Genomic DNA, 24,595 nt, shown 5'->3' with positions numbered 1-24,595 from the left:
CATTTGCAAGAACTAATCTGTTCAAATACTCCCCGTTCGTACAAGCGGCGACTGAATGGAATGAGTTGGCAAGCGAAATTGCGACGGTCACTGATCATGATACATTTATGTTGTTATTGCGTGAATCTTTAGGGTGAATGAATCATATATTGCCCTGTATGTTTGTTACTCGCTCGCTGGGTCTATTGCTTTTTTTCTAGCACGTCGACTGCCTCCAATGATGTGAGTGCGTGTGTGGCTTTTTTGTTATGTAATGTCTTCCCATCATGGTTCTGTTTAGCGTGACACGATGTCTTCTATTTTTTCTTGTAAAATATTGTATGATTATGTAAAAGTTTATACGACACCCCCCTCTATGTAATGCTCCTTTGGAGCCTTTAGAGGTATGTAAATAAATAAAAATAAATCAAATTTTATTTCACGGAAGTTAAATCACCAGTCTGTTTTCATGTTTCACTCTGGAAAACATTTGAAAAGTTTTCTATTTTTTGTGACCGGGAGGGGGAAGGCAGTGTGACCGCTAGTGTGACTGATTGATTGCAGAGCTATCAAATTCATGACACGTGAGTTACTAATTTGTTTATTTATTGTACTATTTAAACCCCCATTTGTGGGGTTTTAATGGGATAGATTCGAAGTCATAGCACATAAAAACAATAAACGCACAGGAATGCAAAAACAATGTTATTGACACGTTGGTATAAACATAAAATTGTTAAAGTACTAACTAGAAATTCGAGCACTTCGAAACCAGATAGATAATGCACGGGCAAGCTCAAAACAAACTGTAGCTGTTGGGGTTTTCAATGCAAACGACAGATGTGTTATTTTAGCCATTCCAAAATACAGGGTATTCAAATGCATTATGCTTATACGACAAGCAATCACGGGACTCATTCTAAGCAACTAATTGATTCGCACCTTGCTCTGTGATATCAGTTGGTAGCAAAATCATGGTAGGCGATCACTCAGTCGCCTAAGCTCTCAGACTTGCAGGAAGTTAGCTATATCCCGTTAATAGCCTCGTCCCACTAGAGCGACAAACACCGGTTTTTGTCCGACGACACCACGAAGTTCCGTGTAACCGATGCTGTCCCACTGCAACGACGAACACCCGCGACCATCCCCGACAAGCGCCGACAAACGATCGGCGACGGACGAGTTCTTGTCTGTCCTTGGACTTGAAGAGCAACTAAGCAGTCCCACTGAGGAACGTCTCTCGGAGACAAACTTATCCTCCTCGCCCGCTTATGCCTTCTGTTGCCTCCCTTCCCACCCTTCTACCCTTCCTCCCGGAACGAGAAGCCCTTGGCGGCCACTCCACGGTGTGGGCCACCCCTCGTTTTCAGCCCCGCAGTTCCGGTTTCTCGATTGTACGTAGTGGTCGCGGGCGCGGCTTGCTGGCTGGCGCCGGGCGGCCGTGTTGCGAAAGGGAATTTGCTGTGACTGGTTTTGCTCGCGAAAACTTGGTGCGCTAGGTGGTGCTCCAAGACGCTGAAGTCTACGCCCCTGCATCAGGATGGATACATCCATGTGCGAGGGCTGACCAAAGTAAGGCCACTCACCCCGAAGTAGTACACGACGTTCCGCGCCAAGCCATTCCGGCAGACGAGAGACTTTTCATCACGTTCTGTGATAATCGGGACGCTTTATTGTCCATCAAAAAACGCCGGCCCTCGATCATTGGAATATGAAGTTATGAACATCCTCAAAATCAACGTGAGATTCCGTGGCGCTCACCTAGAATGCCTCGAACGGCCAAAAAAAGGAACGATTCGGGTATTCTAGTTCGAAAATAGGAAAGTTTGGTGTCGACTGTTTACGGAAAGTCACCAACGGCACATGAAGAAAGGCGGAAGCTTTCATCAAGAAATAAAGTAATCGTCTCCACTTTCACCGTGTTTGTCGGCGCGTTTTATGCCCAAAGTGCAAAGCACAAAAACCGCGTCGCCAGACTCTGTTTGTCTGTGTATTTCGAGACTACTCCAGTCCCACAAGGAAACAAGTTTCCTTGCCCCCGTGTTCTGCGTTGTGTCCGCCCAGGTGGGACGGCGGACTCCAACAAATAAGCTGTCTGTCGGTGTCGTCTATCGATCGTTGTCATGTGTCGCTGTCGTTTGTTGCTGTCTGTCGCTCTAGTGGGACGCGGCTATAAGTGACACGAATTTGAAACAATAGAAGATAGGCTAGTGCCAGAGGCATGTTTTCCTTCAGAGATTGCGTGCCGCGAGCTTTCAGAATTTCCCTTCCTCACGGGCGGGAACTAAATAAGACTGAACAAGGCTTGCACTTCTAGAAGCAGCAAAGACACCAGTGCCGGCCCGGCAGGATGTAGATGAGAAACGATGACGAGGGAATGCGCACGTGCACGCGGGTGCGTGAACACCAACAAAGTCAGTGTTCTATAAACGGCCTTACGAACCAGACGACGTCTGGGTCCCTCGATGCATTAAATACACAGGATACAGACTGCATCCGGTGGATTGGGCAGGAGATCGAACTATAGGGGGCGCTTTATCCAGCTTGTTGTCCACATAGCGCAGTGTTTACTAACACAGCAAAACAAAGAAATTGAACTTCGCCTAGCATGGTCTGAGCACGAGCGCTTCGCTTTGACCAGTGCTTTGGACGCACGAGGAGCGGCCTTCGAATCGTCATCTTCGATTTCTCTGATCAAGAACAAACAAGAAAATGTGGTTCGTTGTCCACACAGCTGCAGCATGCCGCTAGTGGCGTGACTGTTCGATCTCCTCCCGAATAGTCTGCAAAAACATTTCGGCTGACTTTTTTTTTTATGCAATCCCCACTTCCTTAATAGTTCGCACTACGTTGGGACCTCGTACATATCTTATTGTAGTTAAAAATATTCAGGCCGTTAGTTCCCGCAACCCACACATATAAAACTTTCCACAGTGATTATGAAAGCAATAAAATATAGCTTCACATTTTTGTACTTTGTATTTCAATCCATAAGAAGTGTGTAGAGCTTTGTATATTAAAAGCATCGATAACGTAATTTTTAAGAAGCCACAATAATGTATTTTGCTTTAGTAGCACTTTTGCAGCACCAGTCACTGGGTGTCCATGCCATCAAGCCAGATTGATCCACATCACTGATCTCTATGATAGGGGACGCTTGCGCCCGCTCTCCGAGCAGGGCGCAAGTGAAACCACCGGAAGTTTGATGCTTGTCCCGGAGGCCGGAGCCTGCTGGACTTCCTAGTGCATTCAGTCGATGTTTTCGTCCGTACTTTCCGGTGTCTTGGAGTGCGTTTTAATAATCATGCTCCGAATTAAATCCCGAAAATGAGGCAGTTGAACTTGAGACATATGCCCACTTGATCAACTAGAATCTCAAAATGTTTACATTGGATGGCTTCCCATTATACTTCTCGGCTCTGCATGCGATCTTACTGCGCAACAAGCGGGCGCTCTTGAGGTCACAAGCGAAAATCCAGCGCCCTCGACGCTTTTCGAACCAGCACACGGAAGGGTTACAAAGCCTGCTAAGCGCTTACTTCCGGTGGCTTCATACCTGCTTGCTGAATAAGCCATCCAGCCCCCTATAATAGAGATCAGTATTTACATTGTTTGTTTGACAGGAAATGCGCTGGTAGTTTGATCTTTCTTTTTCTGGCGCTAGACAGCGGTAAATAACTCGTTAAAAAACGTAATCTTCACAATCGCACTCGTTATGTCTGGGGATGGCGAACGACGTTAGAAATAAAATGCGCCCTTGTAGAAAATACTCACACTAGACAATATCAGCTTCTAAATATCTATAGTGCGGTTATTGCTATTACGAAAATGCTGCCCTCGCAATGCAGTGTCATCTCTAATTTATGGAAAATTTTATTTTTCTACAAATATGGAAGTCATCCATCATAGTGTCAATTTTAAAACCTGGGGGCTAGTCAGATGTGGTGAACTATAGACCTGTGTTATTATACTATCCAGATTTTCAAAGCTTTTTCAAAGCGTAGTAAAATTGAAACTTTCTAGGCATTTTAAATGCTTTTTTGACAAATCACAACATGGTCTCAATAAGTTTAGGTTTGTTAAAAAAAAATTAGCGAACTATTTTAGTTTTATTTGTCCTATTGTTTCTAACATGGGCAGGTCGACGAATCAAATTTTTAACTGAGCAAGGCATTTTACCTTGTGCATCATAAGCTATAACTGCACCAATCGTCAGAGTATGAAGTTTGTTTGGGTTTTATGTCTGTGGTTCAAGACATATATGTCTGGGCGCATTGGCAGTTTGTGTCAGCGGTGTGTTATCGAGATCACATATATGCCCTTCTGGTGTTCCGTAGGGTCCAACTCTGCACCCTAAGAAAAAATTACTACCCTGGGTAGACAAAATGGCGTTTAGGAGGCTTTGACTACACTAAAGTGAAAGTGACTATCCTTTAAGTGACGACCCCGGGCCGCTGTGGAATGGGCCTCCTGCGCTGAAGCTTTGAACAAACTGTGGCGCCCTCGTTTTGGGTAGTACAAGCTCACCTAATTGGGACTCCCACTATTGTGGCGCCTTCGCCGTAATTTTCTTACTTCTGTGTAGTGCAGAAGAACGGAAAAAACACCTTTGGACGTCCAAAATCGGCTACATTCAACGCCGCAAGACAACCGAAAGTTCCGGATTCATGCCACCACCGCTAGGGTACGCGTCTCATATCTAAGTGGTGACGTTAGAAGATCTGGCATCCCGATGTTTTTTATTTTTCTTCCCCTTTATGTTTCTTCGGGACGCGTGATACGGCGTTTCTTGGTTTACGCTCTTATCGTCCTAGCTTTGGCCTGTGCTTCGACGGCGTTAGCATTTTTCGAGTTTTTCTATTTTACTCGTTATCGTGTTCCGCGCCCAGAGCAGGCACACTTCTGTACGTGTGGCGGTTTGAGTCGCTCAAGTTTGTACTACCCAAAACAAGTCCTAACAAGTCATTTTTTGCAGCGCCTCTTGGGCAACGCAGGATGCCTATTACCACTTTCTGCAAGTGACGACGGAGGGAGGGGTCACTTGCGAATCCGATATTTGAGTGCACGCAGTCGTAAATGATATCAGTAGCTTAGATAACTGCGCAAAAACTACGATATCTCTTCTTTTTTAGCTTTCGTAATCCTTCAAGATTCGCCAACATCGTGTCTTGTGCAATTTGCGTGAATTTGGGGAATAAAATATTTGTCAGCGCGAGCAGCAACACTGGTTCTCGACAGCCATTGGAGACAGCTGAGCGTCATAACAACGAACGACCGTGCGCTTGGTTTGCCATCAGTGTTTTCCGAAATGAGGTAAGGATGTTCTTTTTGCTGTATTTCGTTTTGAGTCTTATTTAAAGAAAAAAATTCACTAGTCCTATATCTGATTGTATTGAATTATTTAACACTGAGACCAAGTATCTACCTGGTAAACATGCTCAGAGGTATGTGACTGTGTCGCCCGTACTGGTTTCCTCAATCTCGAACATTGGCTGAATTTCTGAGCTGCACCCTTCGTTGTTGGGATTTCCCGGATGTACGTAGCGCATGAACTTTCCAATTCAGTAGCGGGTTCCAGTTCAGTGGCAGTGAAGTAATTTGCTTTTACTCTATTGTTGTGTCGTCACCGGTGTTATTTGTGCTGTTACAAGCACTAGCTCGAGCCCGAACGCTCGCCTCTTTCGCCTGTTCGTGTTCTTCAGCTTCAATGTTCTACTCTATGATTCATCAAACCTAAACCTAAGCATCAATCACCTCTGCCCCGTCTCCCGTCAGTGCACTCCATAGCCAGGCACTCTACAGGTCCTTCCAGGATATCTCCTGATGCCGTGTTGCAGCCTGATCGTCGAACCACCAAAATGGTTGCCTCTCCATTACAAAATCACTACATTGTGGTGCGTCGGCAACATTTTAGTGCGTCGGCCGCTACCACGTTTTGGTGCGTCGGTCGAGCCTCTACGCCGAGCCTGAAGGCCCCCGTCCCGTTCTCTCCATTGTTTCTCGTTTGGAGCATAGCTCCGCATCCCGGTCACAAAGTTTGCGAACCGGCGATTGTCGCAGTTCTTCTAGACTTTGTGGCATTCGATTTTAGTAGGCAGATTGGCTCATTGCGTTTCACTGCTTCAGACGTTTTCACGTTTCATTTCGTATCTTTAAATATTTTTTTTTTGCTTTTTTTTCGCATTTTGCTTTTTCAAACGCCTCGTTTCTTGAACTTTTTCCACGGCAGAAAAAAGCCCTGCGGTTTTTCGCGACGTTCTTCCGCTCGTGCTCCCTCAGTTTCTTTAGGTCAGTAAATAAGCTTCTTAGGTATTTTGCAGTGCTCCAACGCTTGTGTTCCTTCAGTTCTTTCAGGGCAGTAAATGAGCCCCCGCGGTTCTTCACAGTGCTCCAACGTCCGTGATCGTTTAGTTAACCCGTCTGCCCTGTAAGACGTTGACTTTCAAACCGTTTAATTTTTCCCTTTGGCCGGTCTCTCCGCTATGTCCGGTTTTGGACTTTACGAAATTTTATTGCGTTGGTGAGACATGCTGCCCTATACTCCTTTCTATACTAAGCTGAGACTGCAGTGTGAACTACGTGCCCGCCGGACCAATCAGCGGCCTCCTTTTCATCACCTGACCCGGTTCTCTGCGCATGGGTATGAGCGGGAGCGTGATCGCGTGGCGAAAGAGAGATCTATGATTGGTCCAACGAGAGCGTAGGTTCCATCACAGTCTCAGTGTGGGGGTGAATGGAACATAGTCAGCGCGCAAGATGTCCGCCGAGCTCCGGCCTCAGGAGAAGTTGGCGTTTACAAGACGGCCGCTGTCTTCATTGGCCTTTTCGCTCGAGACCCTATGGGGAAGGACCAGCCCGCACCAGCCCGCGCCACAAAGCTTCACCGACGGCCGCCTTACACGGAGGAGCTAGCATCTTTTCCGTTCACGACGGGTGCTTTCGGTAAATCGCACTGCTGTGAAATTAATTGTTTCCCTTTCGGTGTTTTCTTCTAAGAAAACGTTTTCATTATAAACGCCTGTGACCTCAGAAGCGGACGCTGAGCCGCCATTTCCCCCCGACTGCAACTATCTCAAATGTGACTAACTTTCCTCGAATATGAAGTTTTTTTCAATATTACTTCTCTGTCTGCTTTTGTGTTTCGCAGCATAAGTGTCGTCTTCTGATGCTCTTATCACTGTAGTCTTTCTGTGGCTATTGTTAAAAAAAAAAAGATATTAAGAAATAGAGAGCAGTTTTTTTTCTGCTTTGATGTCTCTCTTGAGATATTGTTTAAAAAAAAGGAGGGGGATGTAATAATTGGCTTTTACTGGTTTCTTGCGTCGTCACGGACACTATCTTCGCTATTATGAGTGTAAGCTCGAGCCCGAGATCGCGCCTTTTTTGCCGTTCTTGTTCTTCAGTTCTGACGTTCGGCGATATAATTAAGCAAACCAAAACCTAAAAGTCATCACCTCTGCTTTGTCGCCGGCAGGGCCCGAGCTGATAGTGAATCCCGGCCACTACTCGCCTCCCGTCAGGGCACCTCATCGCCTGGCCGCTCTACCGACACTTTTTGCATGTCTCCGGCTGCCAAGAAGCCGATTTATCGATAAATAACCGAACCTCCAAGATGTTTGCCTCTCTGTCAAAAAAGTACTACAGCCAGGCCAATTCACTTGTGAGGATGTCGTGTCCAGAGCTGATCCGAATATCGTTGGTGCTATCCTTTGGCGTGCCTATTATTGTCATTCGTTTACCATCCAGTGAACACACAACATCAGGAATCCACCATATGCCGAAACTGCGCGCCCACACAGTCTGTCCCGCACCAAAAAGATTGTTGGCCTCTTCCTTGCAGGGACGAGTAAAACTGCATATAGACAGAATTCTGTCTGGGATCTGATACGTTAGCCCAATAACAGTTCAGAGAAGTACTTATATTTTGCTGTGGTTCTGCAGCAGCGGAGCTTCAAGAAAAGTGGGGAAGTGCTTGCAAGCCCGGTTCCAAGGCTTCGAGGCTGAACATCGTGAATGCCCCCATTGGCAAACACCAGTGTCCTTGGCTGTCCAAATCGACCAAACATGTCACACTGATCTTCCACTGTGGTCTTGGTCTATGCTTCTATCCGCTTGGTGTCCGAGTGAACCACGATCAGTATTACAAAACTCTTCAGCAGTATGGCATTATATATGTGAAACCGTGTTCAGCGTTGCTTGGTATCCAACCAGCTGTTCGGAACATGCATCAAAGGCATTTAACAAGACTGCGCACATGACTGGGATCTTCTTACTTGGTCCAAAATGTCTTGGTCAACACTGTGGTACACGAAGATAGTGTTTGCCAAGCTCTTTATGACTGACATGTCTGGATGGGTGTCATGAAGCATAGTCTCCTGAATACTGATAATCTCTGTTCAATTTCAGGTTGCCAACTGTCACCACAAGGTAGAGACGCTTCCCTAAACAAGACAGAAAATGTCAACGACGTAAGTTAGCCTCTCTAGTGTGCTCTTGAATTCTTGGTGCTGTTTTTGGCAATTGTCGTGCTAGCTGCGGGCAAGAAGGTGCTGGGGCTGTCGTTTCACGAGACATCAAGCAGCACCCAGGACCAGGAAGAGTGACTGAAGCTATTTTCGGAGAAAGACTGCGCACCAAATTCTACCTCCTATTACTCAATAGCATCCGGTAGGCACCTTTTCTTGACGGGCATTAAAGAAGACCTGTCTGGTCCCCCTCCGTGCATTCTGCTGAGGGTTCAGTCAAATCCCAGCTAGGCTCGGGCCTCTAAGGTGTCAAAGCAGGATCAACCCATGCACCCCTCCAAGTCCCCTTTTGGTCCTGCTTGACTGGCTCTCAGTGTTTACCTACCCAAATCTCACTCGCAGACCTCGAGGTATATACCTCACAACGAACATGGTGCGTCATTATGAAATGTGAACCTCGGCACAGCGGACACCTTCCACACTGCTTAGGTGACTTCGTAGCGGTTGCTACCCCAGAGCACCCTGGCCGTCGTAATTCCTCTTCACCTTCTGAACTTTTAAGGAACGAATTATGGAGAAAAACCGAAGCATGCACTACCTTTCAGCATTTTAGCACCGCTTATCTGCATTATTGTCGTTGTTTACAATGCTCTGTTTGTTCGTATTGGTCTGATGATATCACATCTTCCATGTTGCTCGTAGTAACTTCGCAGAACATGAGGACATTCAAACTGCATACAGCTGACACTGCAGTGGAATTACCAAAATACGCAGTTGCCATTTCTCCTTGAGTCGGTCAGCTCGACACAATGCGACATCGGGGCGCGCTATGTCACAGTGTCTTAGGACGCTAGATGCGATTTATGAGAAAACCATCGTACAATGCCCGTCTCGTACATGTGTTTCAAGTTTATTTTGGATACCGATACAATTAAAAGAGTTTTTGGTGGAGGCTATTGAGTTGGCCGGTTACGACCGCATGAGCCTTTTGCTAATTGGTGATTTCACTTGGCTACTCGTCTCAGTGGAATGTCTAATTATGATTCTGTTTATTCATAATCTATTCCTCGGCTGGTTCTTTCCAAAGTAGCTCAGTCAGCCTAACTAAGGAAGCCTCTACAAAAAGCTTTACTAATGCTGCACTAGCCTTGACAATTAATTTTCTTGAGACCGAGATACGACCACCTGATTTTATTTTGAGCAAGCCGGCACGCTGCAGAGAAATAATGACCCGGATTCAACGTAAAGTTATAGGTTTCACATCAGTACATTTCATTTGTAGCTGAAAAATGAGGTGTCACACATAATTGGAAAGACAAGTTAAACGAAGACATTATTTTTTTATTTAAAAAGCTGTGCATATTTAAGCTTAGCTTTCAGTATTTTGGGCAAATTTAACTTTACAGCTCTAAGTTTATATGTAGCGACTATATAATCTAGGAGTTTAAAATGCTATCATTTTTCTAGTTCACTTGGAGCATGTAAAATACATCGCACGGGACATACAAACACATTGGAGGTCCATCATATCTCTGAGCTGTGCCTTCATTTTTTCCGGTTGGAGCGCATCGTTTGGCTCGATTAGTATCTACTTCATGTACTGAATGCCTTTTTACAGGTTTGCTCCGCCACAGGAGACTTGTGCGCCTGTAGGTATTTGGCAAGTGGCGTCACCAATCATCATGAGCTCTGAGCCAGCGTGGGTTCAAACCGCCTGCATGCCTCGCTGTGCTATGTGTATCTGTGTCTGATTAAACTCGGGTCTTGGCTGTTTAGCCAAACCTGGGGTAGGGTCCCTTCAAGGCACCCCCATGTTGGCAACGCACCACCCCAGCCCGAGCTCCGCACACACAGGCTCGCCCACGACGATTCGGTCAGTCGCTTCGCATCACCTCCCCTTTCTTCTGACTTTCTTTTCCATCCCTCTTTTTAACCTCTCATCTTTCAAATATAGCAAAAAAAATTAAGTGAAGAGACATTGTACAGCCAGTGGGTGTTTAAAACCCCCATGATGTGGCATGGTGACACTAAATACTTTACTATGAAAGTAATTCACTCCGTGAAAATTCAATGGCCTTGCCACGTATAAGCTTTGGCTGGTGGGAACTACTAGATGCGTAGCAGCCTCAGGGTTTTTCTCCTCGAATAGACCAATCTCACTAGCCAGTCTGGTTAGGCTGCCACTACCGCAATGCATCGAGGAAGCTTGGTCTCTGCATCTGGGAGAACCCTGCTAGAGCTACGCGCGTGTCGAGACGACACCAGCCGTCTCGTTCACTGACCCCTGCCTCCTGAAAACTAAAGTTATTGCGGCGTCACGCATGCGTGGAACGCTTAGTGAGATCGCTCTTTTGGGACGATTGATGGCAACAATAGATGATTGCTGCCATCAATGGTTGCGGACAAATGGGGCAATGGTCGAGACAGCTGCCTCTACTGTCTCGGCAAAGCCGGTACCGCGGTGTGCCCATGGCAGCCCTCTCCCTTGGCGCGGCATGACTGCTCTACAGTGTTGACGGCGTGATCCTCACGCCTTTACTCAGATGCGTGGTGTCTACACCGCTAGGGGAGTATCATTCGGCACTGTGGGTGCGCTGGCGCAAATGGATAGAGACGGATGCACCTTTACTTGTAAAATATTTGGTGGCACGTAAACTGGCATGCTTGAAGCCAGGCTGGCAATGGGCGTGGTGAGGTGACTCGCATCCCAAATGTCCCAAAATGTCTCTGTCACCTTTAAATAACTGAGTTTGTTGTGCTTGCCATGGGGACATTTAGAATAAAAAATATAGCAATTAGTTCATAATAGATAATAAACATATTTTTATTTAAACTTCATGTGCTTGTAGCCAGACTTGTACCGTACGCATTACAAGTAATCAAATTACTTGTAATCGATTACTGTTTGGAGTAATTTTGTAATCAGTTGATTACTTTTCATAGGCAGTAATCACAAGAGTAATCTGATTATTTTTGAAGTAATAAAATTACTTGTAACCGTTACAATTTGTCCACGGGACCCCCCCCCCCCCCCCCTTCCCCCCCCCCCCCCCCCGGGTACACGGCTTTTTTTATAAAATGACAAAAATAAAATTTGATTTTTTTTTTCCGAACGGAAAAAATAAAGATTTTTGCGGAGCTGTAGGAAACGAGGTCAATCTCTTTCTATGTACAGTTTCTGTGGAATGTCCGTTTTTTTTTTTTTTTTTTTTTTTTTCGGGCTGGGACTGGGAGTGGGAAGCCCGAGGGAAGCCACAATGCGTGACAAATGCCATTCAGGGCGAAGTTTGAGGATGCAGAATGTAGCCTTGTGAGTCCTTCGTTCAAACTAGCCCTCTCACGCACACACAGACAGAAATAAAAAAAATAAAAAAAAAATAAAAAAATCCTGCTTAGGGTACCTACTCGCAGCCCGTAGGAGAACCAGAACCGAAGAATGCCTAAGGCGGATGCAAAATATAACAAAGGCAGTTGAAATATTTTCCCCATTTCCCCTACTTGGTCTTTGTGACAAGCAATGTTTCGAGTTGAGAAGTGGTCGGGGCGATCTCTTCCGCTAATGGATACTACACATGATCCGTTTCAAATCCTGGAGCTGCTGCTCTTTTGTATAATATGCGAGCTCATCCACATGTGAGTAATAAAATGAGCGACGCAAACTTTGAGCGACAACCCTTTCTCAAGCTTAACAAGATCTAGAACCCCCTCCGCTCCCCCCTCCCCCCCCCCCCCCCCCCCCCCCCCACACACACACACACTGGCGAATGCCCAAATCATTAAACGTCTTCAAACGAATTCTATGCTTGTGTCCGCATTGTGAAAATGCAAGAACCACGAAGAGGGAGCCAGTTTATCTTCTTCAATACTTGTGCAAATGTGAAATATAGGTTGGAAGTAGTTTATTGTTATGAGCGCTAAATATGTGTCTTCACACGATAAAGTAATCGGAAAAGTAAAGATTACTTCTTTAAGTAATGTCCAATTACTTTTGCTGTCGAGTAATCAAGTAATCTAATAGAATAATTTTTAGCCAAGAGTAATAGTAATTGTAATCGATTACTTTTTTTTAGTAACGTGTACAAGACTGCTTGTAGCTCAATTTCATCATCCCTGCAGGGTCAGAAGAATAATTGACACAAAAATTATATTGTTATATAGTTTTATTTTTCCTGGTTTTGTAATTTATGGTTCCAGGTACGTCAGCAAAAGACATGGGTATAGTTGTATATTTTCAATTAAAACATTTAGATCTGTACATCATGAAACAATTGTATTTTTGATGGTGGTGATAGCAAAAATAGCATGTCGCTGTTTCAGCGGTTGTGCTTGTAAAATCGGCAAATGGGAATTGCAGCTATTCTTTATTTATTTATTTATTTATTTATTTATTTATTTATTTATAACATACAGAAGACCAAGATGGTCCAAGCAGGCGTGAATAAGAAAGAGTAAATCACACACCGTACATGACAATATACAAGCAAAACTTTCGACAGAAGTACAAAAAAAAAAAAAGCTTTTTTGCAGAGCAAAAAGGCCACCAGCAGCAGAAGGAAATGTCGCGGTGAGGACCTGTGGAGTAATGAGCTGGGAGGAAACGGCTAACTGGGTGGGAAGAGAATTTCAGTCACTAATTGCCCTGCGTATTTTTTTTTTTTTAATAATGGCACGAGCAAAGCTGCCAGTAAGTGTGGCTGGTGATGTCTGGTCTGTCTCGTAGTAACGGGTTGTAGATATGAGTGCCGATTAATAGAAAGGCTATTATTTGTAAGAGGGTAAAAAACTTCAGCCTAGCCTTTTTTCTTCTTTCCTGTAACATATCAATTTCGTTTATTTGCATTAGTAAGGATGGAGAGTCGGGTCGTTTGAATTTATAGTGACTTGAAGGTGTAATTATATTTCACCTGCTCGTCAGACCATCCGAAGGTGGTGGCATGAATCCTCAACCTTTTGGTGGGCCGTGCTTGTTGGTTTTAGACCGTGAGACTTCCAAAATTGCGTTTGTGAAAATGTTGGGAAAAAAATGCTCGTGTCAATCTAGTCTAAAACATCTATGATTGCTACATTGTTACATATTTGTCACCCTGTTTCTTTTTTATTGTGATTTAGAATCTGCTGCGGGCAGCACAACGCATCATCTCATGTGGCGAGCACTAGCAAAAAGACACGAAAAAGGGTTAGGCGACAAGGCCCATCATGTAATCGATGCCGCCAGCGCACCAGCTGACAAAACAACAAATAGTATGCAACAAACCAGTTGTCTTCGTTAACCTGTCTCGACTACGACATGCCGGCAGCGGTGGGATCCAGTGTTGCCCACGACAACAACAAAGGTTCTTATAAAAGGATAAGAGACGAGTGAAAATTGCAGTATGCGTTTCTGCTACTTGTATTGCCGCCACCGACAGCTTGTCAGCAACCCTTGAATAGACCCTTTTCAAAAGTGTGCGCCATCTATACTCCGTTCACCCTCAGCCTGAGACAACACGCTTGCAGGACCAATCAGCCGCCTCCCTTTCATCACCTGACCCGACTCTACGCGTGCGAGTATGGACAAAAAAATGATGACGAGGTGAAAGAGAGGCGTATGACTGGCCTAACGAGAATGCAGGTTTCATCGCAGTCTTAGCTTAGAGGTGAACGGAGTATGGTAGCTGCAGCACCAATTATCGAAGTTCGCCATTTGTTGGGCGCACACTCTGGGCATGTATTGGAAACGAGTCTGTGCAAGCATTCGACGCGAAATCGGCTTGGCTTGTATCGAAAACGAATGCTGCGTCAGAGTTCGGCAAGGACTGTCATGCAATTACCGGCTTCGTGAAACAAAAATGGGGACCGACAATGTTGCTTGATATGATCCTGAAAGGGTCTATTAGAGGAACAATTGCCTCCTCTCAATCGACCCTATGCGAATTCGCTTAATGGTCTGACAACACTGAGCGCGTCGCCCGTTTAATGTTGGCAAGCGTCGTCGGCATTGTAGCACGGCGGAGGCACCTGAGACAACCGTACGGGCAGTATGCAATAGTGTGGCAGCTGTGCCTTCCACCTTCGAACCATGAAATTTGGACGAAGAGTGTAAACAACTATACTTCAACTGTCTGACGAAACTCTTGGAGGCCTGTGCACACACTGGCGACAACCCGCAGTGTGTAAGCTTCCACAGCGAAGGCGTAGGACTTGTTCCGCTGCTTCGACGGGGTTGTCACTAGTGGTTACAGACCTCCGAGAGTTTCGCCAGAGTGTTGCGATATGTTGTTTAGGCTGTTCATCTACATGCCATAGTCGTAAGGCGGAAGACACAACTGCCGCTCCATCGCCCACTGCCCGTAGGGTTGTCTCCGATGCCTCCACCCTGCTTCGATATCCACGACGCTTGCCAAAATTAAAATAGCGACGCTCTCAGTGTTGTCAGACCATTAAGCAATTTCGCGTAAGGTCTATTGAGCCTAATTGACTGGTTGCTATCTTCTTTCTTTTTTTTTTTAACATGGCAGCTGTGTTTTCCGCCTTCCTCAATAACTTACACTTTGATATATTGAAAGCTTTTGGCACGGTGAATCATGCGAAGGGAGACGCCAAACTAACCGGAATGAATTTCTGAAGGGCAGGCCATTTTTATCACCATCTTTCGCTGCTAGCAGCGCTAAGCAGCACACCAGCCGAGTGAGTTTGCCGAACGGGGTTGCCTGTTATAAGTACTTTTCCCAGGAGCTTCAAAATCATTTCTCGTTTTATTTTTGCAATGTCTGATATGAAGGACCAACGTACTGCGTGAAACTGCGTTTTTAGAAAAACGGCGGCGTAAACTCTTGCAATGCTTCAGAGAGCTTATAAAGAAGATACTGATAAGAAATCGTAAGTCTACGAGTGGCTTCCTCGCTTTAAGGCCGGTGAGGTATTGATTGACAACCAACCTCATTCAGGGCGGCCCTCAACCTCCTCAACTGATTAAAACATCGAACACATTGGGCACTGATCACTCCGAGTTTGTTCCTCTTGGTGAAACTGTTAATCAGGTGTACTCAGTAAAGCTCAGTAAGGCAGAAACGCACGCCCTAATGTGAGGGAAGGGGTAAATGTTAGTTCCATCTTGACAATGCCCTTTCACGCAGTGCCCTGTCAGTGGAACAATTCTTGAGCAAAAATGGCATAACATCGCCTCTCCCCCTCGCGTATTCAACAGGCCCTTCCCCTTTAGACCCGCGCGTATGAAGAAAGTCTTGAAAAGAAATCGTTTTGTGAATGTATAAGGTCCTTCAAATCAGAATTTGCAAAAACGTGGAATCATTTTGAAGCGCATGGGGAAAAAATTCAAAACGTGCCGCTGGATCCGTAGCAGACGACGCCGGTCGGCGAACTTAATCAGAAAGGGTGCTGCTAAGCGCTGTTAGTCGACGAAGCTGGTGCTACGAACGCCCCGCTCTCCTGAAATTCATTCCGGTTACTTTTGGGTCACCCTTCGTACTTTTTTTTTTGTCGTTGAAAATTTGCTTCTATGGCCGAGTATATTGCTTGGTGTAAGTCATATTCCTTTTTGTGTTATACATATTTCCCGATATTTTTTTTAGAATGATGAGATAACTGCAGTGTTTCATGTCTTGATTATTTATTGTGTTTCAAATGCACACATAACATTGTTTTGGGCTAAATGTCCCCTGTTTTCATGTACGTTTATCGCTTGTTTCATTTTCAAGGGTGCCAATAAAAAGGGTGCCAGGTTCTTTCTGGCTTCAGAGAGTATCATTACTACATTTATTATAGTTTGATAGCCCAGTGCATGAAAAAGAAACCTTTTCAGATATCCATTTTCACGATGTTTCAAAGTACCCACAAGGTTTTTTTAAAACGTTTAATTATGTTTAAAGGAAAATATTTCCAATATAAAATTGTATATCAGGCTTGAAAAATAAAAGAATACAAACAATTGCCACATGAACACATTGTCTCCATTAGAACCACTTTAAATATATATATAATGTATAGTTTTGGTTAAAATTTCCTAATGATTTCAGCTTTCCGTACTGCTTATATAAAGTGTCCCAATGCTTGGAATGTGTCAAACTTTTGTTGTCAACAGAAAACTGAAATATTTAAAATATTTTGGTAGGGGTGTTTATGTTCTCTGAATACAGTGCATGACATGAAAAAAATCTCGCCTATGCAAGTTGTTTTATCTAATCGTACCCCACCACTTTTCTTTCCTCTTTTATTCTTATTTTACACAAGGGTCCTTTAAAGTGGAGCGAGTAGGGTGACTCATCGCTGAGGCTTATACTGGCTGTGTGGTGAGGAAAATAAAAGAAAAAGGGCAAAAGACATCTATTCTCGAGCACTGAATTTAAGAGAAAAAAGAACTAATTGAACAATACAGGACTAAAAATTATATTACTTTAGTCGATTGCTGAGTACGAATGCCGAGGTTGTTGCAATTCGTGCTCCTATTACACACGTGGAGCGAGCATAGGGCAACATGGCTTGAGAAGCATATCACTTCGCTAATCTGAAGCCGAAACTGATCGGGAGCATGCCGTCCGGCGTTCTTTAGCCGATCAATTTCATATCATGTTGCTGTTCGAAGTGCTAGATTAAAAGAGGTATCAAGCCTGCCAATATAAATACACAAAGCACTTGCATACCAATATTACTTGTATATTCTCTGTGTATTTATCTAGTAAAGAGTGGCACTCGCTTGCCTAATCACTGTCAGAAAATGGTAGGGCATATATACAAATCGGGTCGGTAGGGTGGGTGGAGTAGAGACACGTGAATCTGTTGAATTGGAGTTATATGTGCCTTGCTGGTACATCTGACATATATGTGCCTCCAACAGTGTTGGGTATGTTGGTTGGTATTCGAGCTCTGTGTGTGCTGCTGTATGAGTGGTCGTCTCGGGAAGTCTACAAAAATAGTCATTTCCTCTCTTTATTTTAGCGCCATCTATCAATTACTACTACATTTTCTAGGTTACGCAAGCTACCGCCTGATTCAAGAAGCTTAGCGTTGCGCAGTCATGTATCTATTGATTTACAAACACCTGGCCTGCGGCCCACTGACCCCCTAATTCTCAGTTTGACAACAATCGTAATAATTGTGTCACTCAGTCACCTAAATGCTCGTTCTTTGTCCAAAACCTGCGAAGTGCAGGCACACACGCGCACGAATGGATAACCCTGTCGGGAGAGGTAGGCACAAACAAAAAGACACAAAAACAAAGCGGTAGCGTTGGTGCGAGTTGAATGTCTCTCGTCGGGGTCAATGAAGGTGCCCAGCGATTCATGACCGCATAAGACAAGCATACGTTGTGTTCAATGAAGTCAGCGCGCCCACTCCTCGTGTAACGATTTGATTTTTTTTTTTTGCGTTTTCCGCCGGCGGTAAAAATACAGTCAATCTAGCGACATGCCGTCGGGGGCAATCGCGGCGATTCCGGCACACACACTGCCGTCCTTACAGGGTATAGGTACGGCACTGGTGTCTGGGGACGGATGTTTAGAGTGTCCGATGGGGTTTACGAGGCGTCGAACAAGCGTATTCGCTCTATTCGCTCCCTCGACCGAAGAGCCGAGCTCTTCGCTAGGCCTTACAGGGGAATTCGAGCGTCGCTAACCGGTCGCCATGTTGCTTTTGGGGTAGTCAAGTTTGACTAAGTGCTTTTTCACTCCGCATGGGGTCGTCCATTTTACCCTTGGTGGTTGTTTTATTTGTGGTAACTTTTACCACCCCAAAGGTAGTCACGTTGAGTACCTTTTTTCTTAGAGCGTGGGACCTTTACTGATTCATATTTTTGTTAATGGCCTTTATCTTTTTATAAAACATTTCGAATTGGACACGTTGCTGCATGACATTAAAACCTGCAGACACATCACATCGAATGTTGATTGCATTTTGCAAAAAAACATATCTGAAATCTGGTTATGGTGTGATAGGCAAAAATTGCGATAAATAGGAGAAGAAAGCTTGTCATTTTTTGATCCCGCGAGACATTTGTTCTCGCTTTTTATGTCCTAGATAATGAACCGTTACGTCATGTTTTATTTTGTGTGGTATTTGGGCGTTTTTTTTTTCCAACCTTAGTTTTGATGCACATTTGTCAAATTTAGGCAATTCATGCTTGCGAATTTTAGGTTTGTTTCCGAAAATATCCCTGGATTTTAACGATCCCTCGTATCTTGCTAGGCTTTGCACCTCTATTGTTCGTTCAAAACTTGAGTTCGGCACCGTGGTCTGTAAATGTCTGACTGTGGCAGGCTCGGAAAGGTTAGAACACTTATGTTAAGATGAGGTTCGCGCACATTGTGGACCACCGTTAATACAATCGCCATGTTTGCTGTTTTTTGTTTTGTGTGTGTGTTGTTTTTTTTGCGAGTTAATGCTTCAAAAATGAATTTGCAGACATTAGTAGCTCAACAAAAATTTTAGACTACGTATTTTTACACAAAGTAGTACATGAAACATAAAGTTGTTCTGTATTTGTGTATTTGCTCTCGTTATCTGTTCCACACGTGAGCAATCGCAACTCAACACGTTTTATGTGCAAGACCCATGCTCACTTTTCCCCCTTTTGCCTATTCAAAGTGCTTTAAACACACTCAGTGCGGTAGTTGGTACCTTCTATAGTGAACGCTCATTTAAAAATGCCTTAAGCATTTATCTTTATTAAGGTCAGTGTTTTTTTTTTGTTTTTTTTATGTGTTTATGTTTATTTGTTAATTTAGTTTGTTTTCAGAGCGTATTTGTGTTATCATCTTTGAGGCTACGACTGTTCCTGGACACAGAAAAAGTGAAAAATACAGTCCTAGCATTTATTGTTATTAGTTATTAATTAATTAATTAGTTTCTTTGTTCTGCTCATGAACAGCTGATGCCTTGGTAATGATGCACAAAAAGTGAGATCACAAACTAGTTAAAAGCTACTTAAACGCTAAAAAAACATATATACTGCTATAACACACCTGCTCAAGGTTTGTCAGTAGATAAGTTACCATGTTGGTAAAGATTTTATGGAGTATATTGATTATTTTATTTAGTCTTGCGTAGCGTTTATTTCAGTTGCGCCATAAAACCAGAGTATGTCATTATTATACAACACAAAACCAATTTTGTGTGCACATAGTTGCTCAACCTTATGCGCTGTATTTATCTGCCTACATATGCGTTGTGCTGTGAAAGTGATATAGAGGTAAATATGCTACGCTCTTCAAGAAGTACGTCGCTTGACTTATATTTTCATAAATATGTATATCTTCTAACACGCCTGCAGCCGAGCCCCCAAAAATGAAACGTTGGTCCTAGTGGTATAAATATTATCACGAATTGTACTTTGTGATTTAATGTACCAAAAAACGTACTATTTTAACAAACGTATATCACTTGTCTTCTAACATTTACTTGATCTGATTCTATTTCTAGGCAACAGATGACCTCGAACATTATTTTCTGCTCAATGGGATCGATGTTAAGTACTGGATAAGAAGAGTTGTAAGAAATGCCATTATTATCCTAATCTTAATTGCGGAGATATATAGATCGGTACGTCAAGTTATTTTGTCTGTACAATATCAATCATTTTAACACAAATAATTATGTTATAAATTGTACCGTTATTATACATATAATCAGGTTCATAACATCATTACCCTTAGTTGGTAAAATATCTATTTGGCGATCAGGAAGTCCGAAAACGTTTCAAAACCTGGTGGGTACTTCATCTGTGCAGCTAAAAACTAGATAATCTTTAAGAGTGTATCCATATATTTCAGCAAGAGCCAATATTAAATAACTTGCAAGAGAGCACAATACCGCATGACTCGCGGTAAATACCGTACCTAAATTTGAATGTTTTTTTTTTAAATGCCGTACTTTTTTTTTATGAATATAATAAAGTGTCACTAAAGATTACGTTTTATTCTCCAAAGACGTTTGGAACTGCAGTGATGAAATCTCATCGACAATGACATCAGCAACTCAACTAGTTATCTTAATGTTAATTTTGATGTTAATTAGATTACGAAAAAATGTGACTTGGATCAAACAAATCGAGGTATCGCCTTCTCAATGTGTGCAGAAAAGATGGTAATTTTGTGACCCGTGATATACAAAGTAAGCCGCTGAATGCTTATTTCTCAATATTACCCCTTTAATGAAAATATATGGCACTTCAAAGTCACCACAATAAAGTGCTTTGCAACAATTTTATTTAATTTCATTTCATTTGTTTATTTTCCGTGCTCAATGAAACTAAGAGGAAGAGTGAAGAACAAACAGTAACACTATGACCCTTCGCGCGATACCATTGAGATGGCTATCCTTTGAGGCACATTTTGACGTCACGCATAGTACTCTCAAAAAGAAAAAAAATGTTATTTCATAAGTGACCGATGCCATGACATGGCGTTAATCCTTAGAAGGTTTCAGATACGCCAATTTTTTTCTAGCTATTTTGGTGTCCTTATGTGCCCATTGGTAATGCTTGCTCAGTGTAGAGCACGTCCTATCTCATCAGGAAGGCGAAAAAATGCGCTTTCACATAAAGGGCTAAATTTTTATATAGCTGAAGGCCAATCATATATTTCGCAAAACAAATAGCCTTGTTTGCTCGAATAAAATTATTTGCAGAATGTATGCCTGCCTTTAATAACTCTGTTTCACGAACAACCCTTAGGAGAAGGAGCCTAATCTGAAGACTGCATTGAACTTTGATAAAAGAAATCCTTTTGCTTACGTGGATGGAGCAACTAGTGCACTATTGGCATATTTTGAAAGAAAGAACAATCCGGATATTAACGTCCTGCTAACAGGGTAAGTGGAAACAACTACTGTAAACGACAAAATTTTCGCGAGGACCTAATTTTCGCGAATTTTGCGAATTGCCTACAATTCGCGAAAATACGTCCCGCGAACAATTCGGACAATGTGTGGACGCTACGGAAGCTACACTCGATTTGCAAAAATTAGAACCCCCGAATAATTTCGAATTTTCAGCTTTGGCCCGATTCGCGAAAATTTGAGCCCGTGAAAATTAAGTCGTTTACAGTATACATTTTGTAATGTCTACCACATGCGTAAAAATCGGATTTTTTTTTTTTTCAGAATTAAGTTGTACAAGGGTTATGATATAGGAAACAGTTATGGTGAGCGCATTTTATTCAAATATTGTAGAGGCGAGGCTTTAAGCAGTTCCTGTTATTTGAAGCTTTTTTATGGCCCTTTTTTATGGAAACGTCAAGTGTGACCAGATACCGTTAATTTTTTTGCCTCGTGTATTTTTATGCTTTGCAAATTCTCCATTATTCGTCTTATGTATTATTTCCACTTCTTTAGAGTAATACGTGCAAGCCTGGAATAGTGATCAAAATTTAATTAGGCAAAAACTTCGTTTAAATTCAATTTCCCGTCATATAGTGTGTGATGAACAGATTGGGTTGTTAAAGTGGAAGAAAAAAGCTCACTTTCATTATTAGATACATTATTTTAAACAGCTTCATGTATAAAGCATTTACCTCGAAACTAAACGCGTAGCTTAAAATTAATATTATAAATAATTAAAATAAGTTACAATTACACTTCTAACCGGTGGGGTACTAGTTAGAATTGTTGATAGAAAATGCGACACAACACTAGCAAAACGTCGCCGCTTTTTTTCATATTTTACTTCGTCTGTGTACTAATGAGCGCCACAATTTCACTCTGAGAAAAAAAAGGTATATTCTTACATCCCTTGTCCGATATACGAAACCCCAAAACTTCAGTTGGACGTACAGCCGCACTGACGTCCAGGGGCGGATTTAGAGGGGGGGTCCGGATGTCCTGACCCCCCTCTTGATATTCTACATGTGTAAAATTTATGGCGTGAAACGAGGGTAAGGGGGAGGGGGTTCCTAACATAAGGTACGCTGACCAACACCTAACCCCCCCCCCCCCCCCTCAGGAAATTCCTGCATCCGCCCCTGCTGACGTCGAACCTTCATTCCCAACTTTCAGAGGTGGCTTGATAGCCGAGTTGTACAACTTACTGGAGTAGTTAATGTACGTGTTATCGACTGCAAAAAAAGTAATCGAGGTTTCTTTTGTATTGCTGCAAAATCTCAGTGTTTCTTTTCTGCAGTCTTCGATATGTACTTTAGCTATTTAATAAGGTATATCTCACCGTTATCAAGCACCTCGTAAAAGTAGAGGCCGTCCGTTCGACGTCAGCGTGCTTTAGGTCGCAATGAAGTTTTAGGGTGTCGTATATGGGACAAGGGGTGAAAGAATATACCCTTTTTTTCTGGGAGTGTTACTGTTTAATGTAGAGCTCCAAAATTGGCGTTTTTGAGGGCGCTAACTTTGTTACATCATAACTCTGAGACACTCTGAACATACTAGTGTAACGGTGTCGCCTCGAATATAGTTTCCACTGCTCAAGCGCGCGTAATTAAGTACAGATACAAAGCATGCGCCTCTGCTAATACTTTGTTTCACCCTTAACATGCCCTAACTACAGGAGCTACAAGAGGGAGCAAGTAGCTTAATGACCCTATACAGATTTGCATTTGAGCGCGATGCGTTCTATTGATGCAGGCGGCTGCAAGACGTTGCAGAAAGCATCGCCGCAAAGCTTGCGCACATAGTCGCGTTGAAACGCACTTCACCACTGGCAATAGCGTACCAGAACACGCTACTGTAGCCTGCGGCTTACCAGTAGTAAGCGAAATCTACAGCAACATGGCGGCCCCGGCGACAGCGTCGACAGCGTCGACGTGACGAATGTTTTGGGGCGATCCCGCTAGCTTTCGTTCTGTCCAACTTGAACCATCGTGGCCTCGGAATACTCACATAGCTCGGCATTTTAGATTCCCTTCATTCACCATCACATCACGAACAAAATCGCGTCTCCAAATTCATTCGCATTCACGTCACAAGGTACTCCAACCTCCCAGAGTCGCGGTCCTTCACATCCTGGCGTTCAACCGCGCCAGACCTTCATCCCCTTCACATCACGGCTTTCAAACTCCGCCGAGAATTCATCCCCTTCACATCACGTTGTTCAACCGCGTTGAGAATTCATCCCCATCGTAGCACCGCCGCCTCCAGGTTCACGGAGTCATTCACCATCACATCACCAATTCACGAAGTCATTCACCATCACATCACCAATTCACGAATTCATTCGCCATCACTCCGAATTCATCGGAATTCACCATCGTGAATTCATCGGAATTCTCCATCACATCATGAATTCATCCGAATTCACCATCACTTCACAAATTCATCTGAATTCACCATAACTTCACGAATTCATCTGAATTCACCATCACTTCACGAAGTTATTCACCATCACGGTCAACACGAATTCACCGGAATTCACCATCACATCATGAAATCCGCATAATTCACGAAGTCATTCAGGTTGACTAAATTTAACTTCACTGCTGGTAGTCCTTCACGAATTCGCAGTTCTTGCGGAATAGGACTGTGGCGCCTTTTTGTGTCAGCCACTTGAAACCAGGACCTGACTCGACGAACGGCCACCGCGCTGAGGCGCGCACGGCTTCGCAGCGAGGCTGATGCCTAAACCGCTAAAGTCAAATGGGTCGCTGTCGTTTGCGGTGGAGGATGAAAACAACCAGCAAGCAAGCAAGCACCTGCGTAACATATTTTCCGCCTATTCTGAATTCATAACCATACTCACTATCACGTCGAGAATTAAGTTCACGATATTACTTCCCATCACAAACTTATCACGTTCACGAGCCACTCACATCGCAAATTCATCGTGTTCACGAGCCATTCACCATCACGTCACGAATTCATTGAAACATTCACATCACAATGAATTCTATTCAATTCACGAAGTCCTTCACAATCGCAACACATCACGAGTTCATTCAAATTCACGAAGTCATTCACCATCACATCACGACTTCATTCACCATCACATCACGAATTCATTCACCATCACATCACAACTTCATTCACCATCACATCACGAATTCATTCAAATTCAGTCATTCACCATCACATCACGACTTCATGACTTCATTCACCATCACATCACGAATTTATTCAAATTCACGAAGTCATTCACCATCACATCACGAATTCATTCAAATTCACAAAGTCATTCACCATCACATCATAATTTTTTTCCATTTTAAGAATTCATTCAG

At 43.4% G+C, this 24,595-nt stretch overlaps 1 protein-coding gene across 1 annotated transcript in view; it reads left to right on the top strand.

Moving 5' to 3' along the window:
* The window catches only part of LOC120838523, a 70,786-nt gene that overhangs the window by 25,424 nt on the left and 20,767 nt on the right, over positions 1-24,595 (top strand). The window contains exons 4-6 of the mRNA XM_040208477.1: positions 19,857-19,925; positions 21,109-21,245; positions 21,537-21,577. Coding sequence (XP_040064411.1) covers positions 19,857-19,925; positions 21,109-21,245; positions 21,537-21,577 — 247 coding nt within the window. The remainder of the gene's footprint in view (positions 1-19,856; positions 19,926-21,108; positions 21,246-21,536; positions 21,578-24,595) is intronic.

The sequence above is a fragment of the Ixodes scapularis genome, unplaced genomic scaffold (genome assembly GCF_016920785.2).
Source record: "Ixodes scapularis isolate PalLabHiFi unplaced genomic scaffold, ASM1692078v2 PGA_scaffold11__112_contigs__length_91849675, whole genome shotgun sequence".
Lineage (NCBI taxonomy): Eukaryota > Metazoa > Arthropoda > Arachnida > Ixodida > Ixodidae > Ixodes > Ixodes scapularis.
Note: the sequence above shows the minus strand (reverse complement) of the source record. Positions and strands in the feature narration are given on the sequence as shown.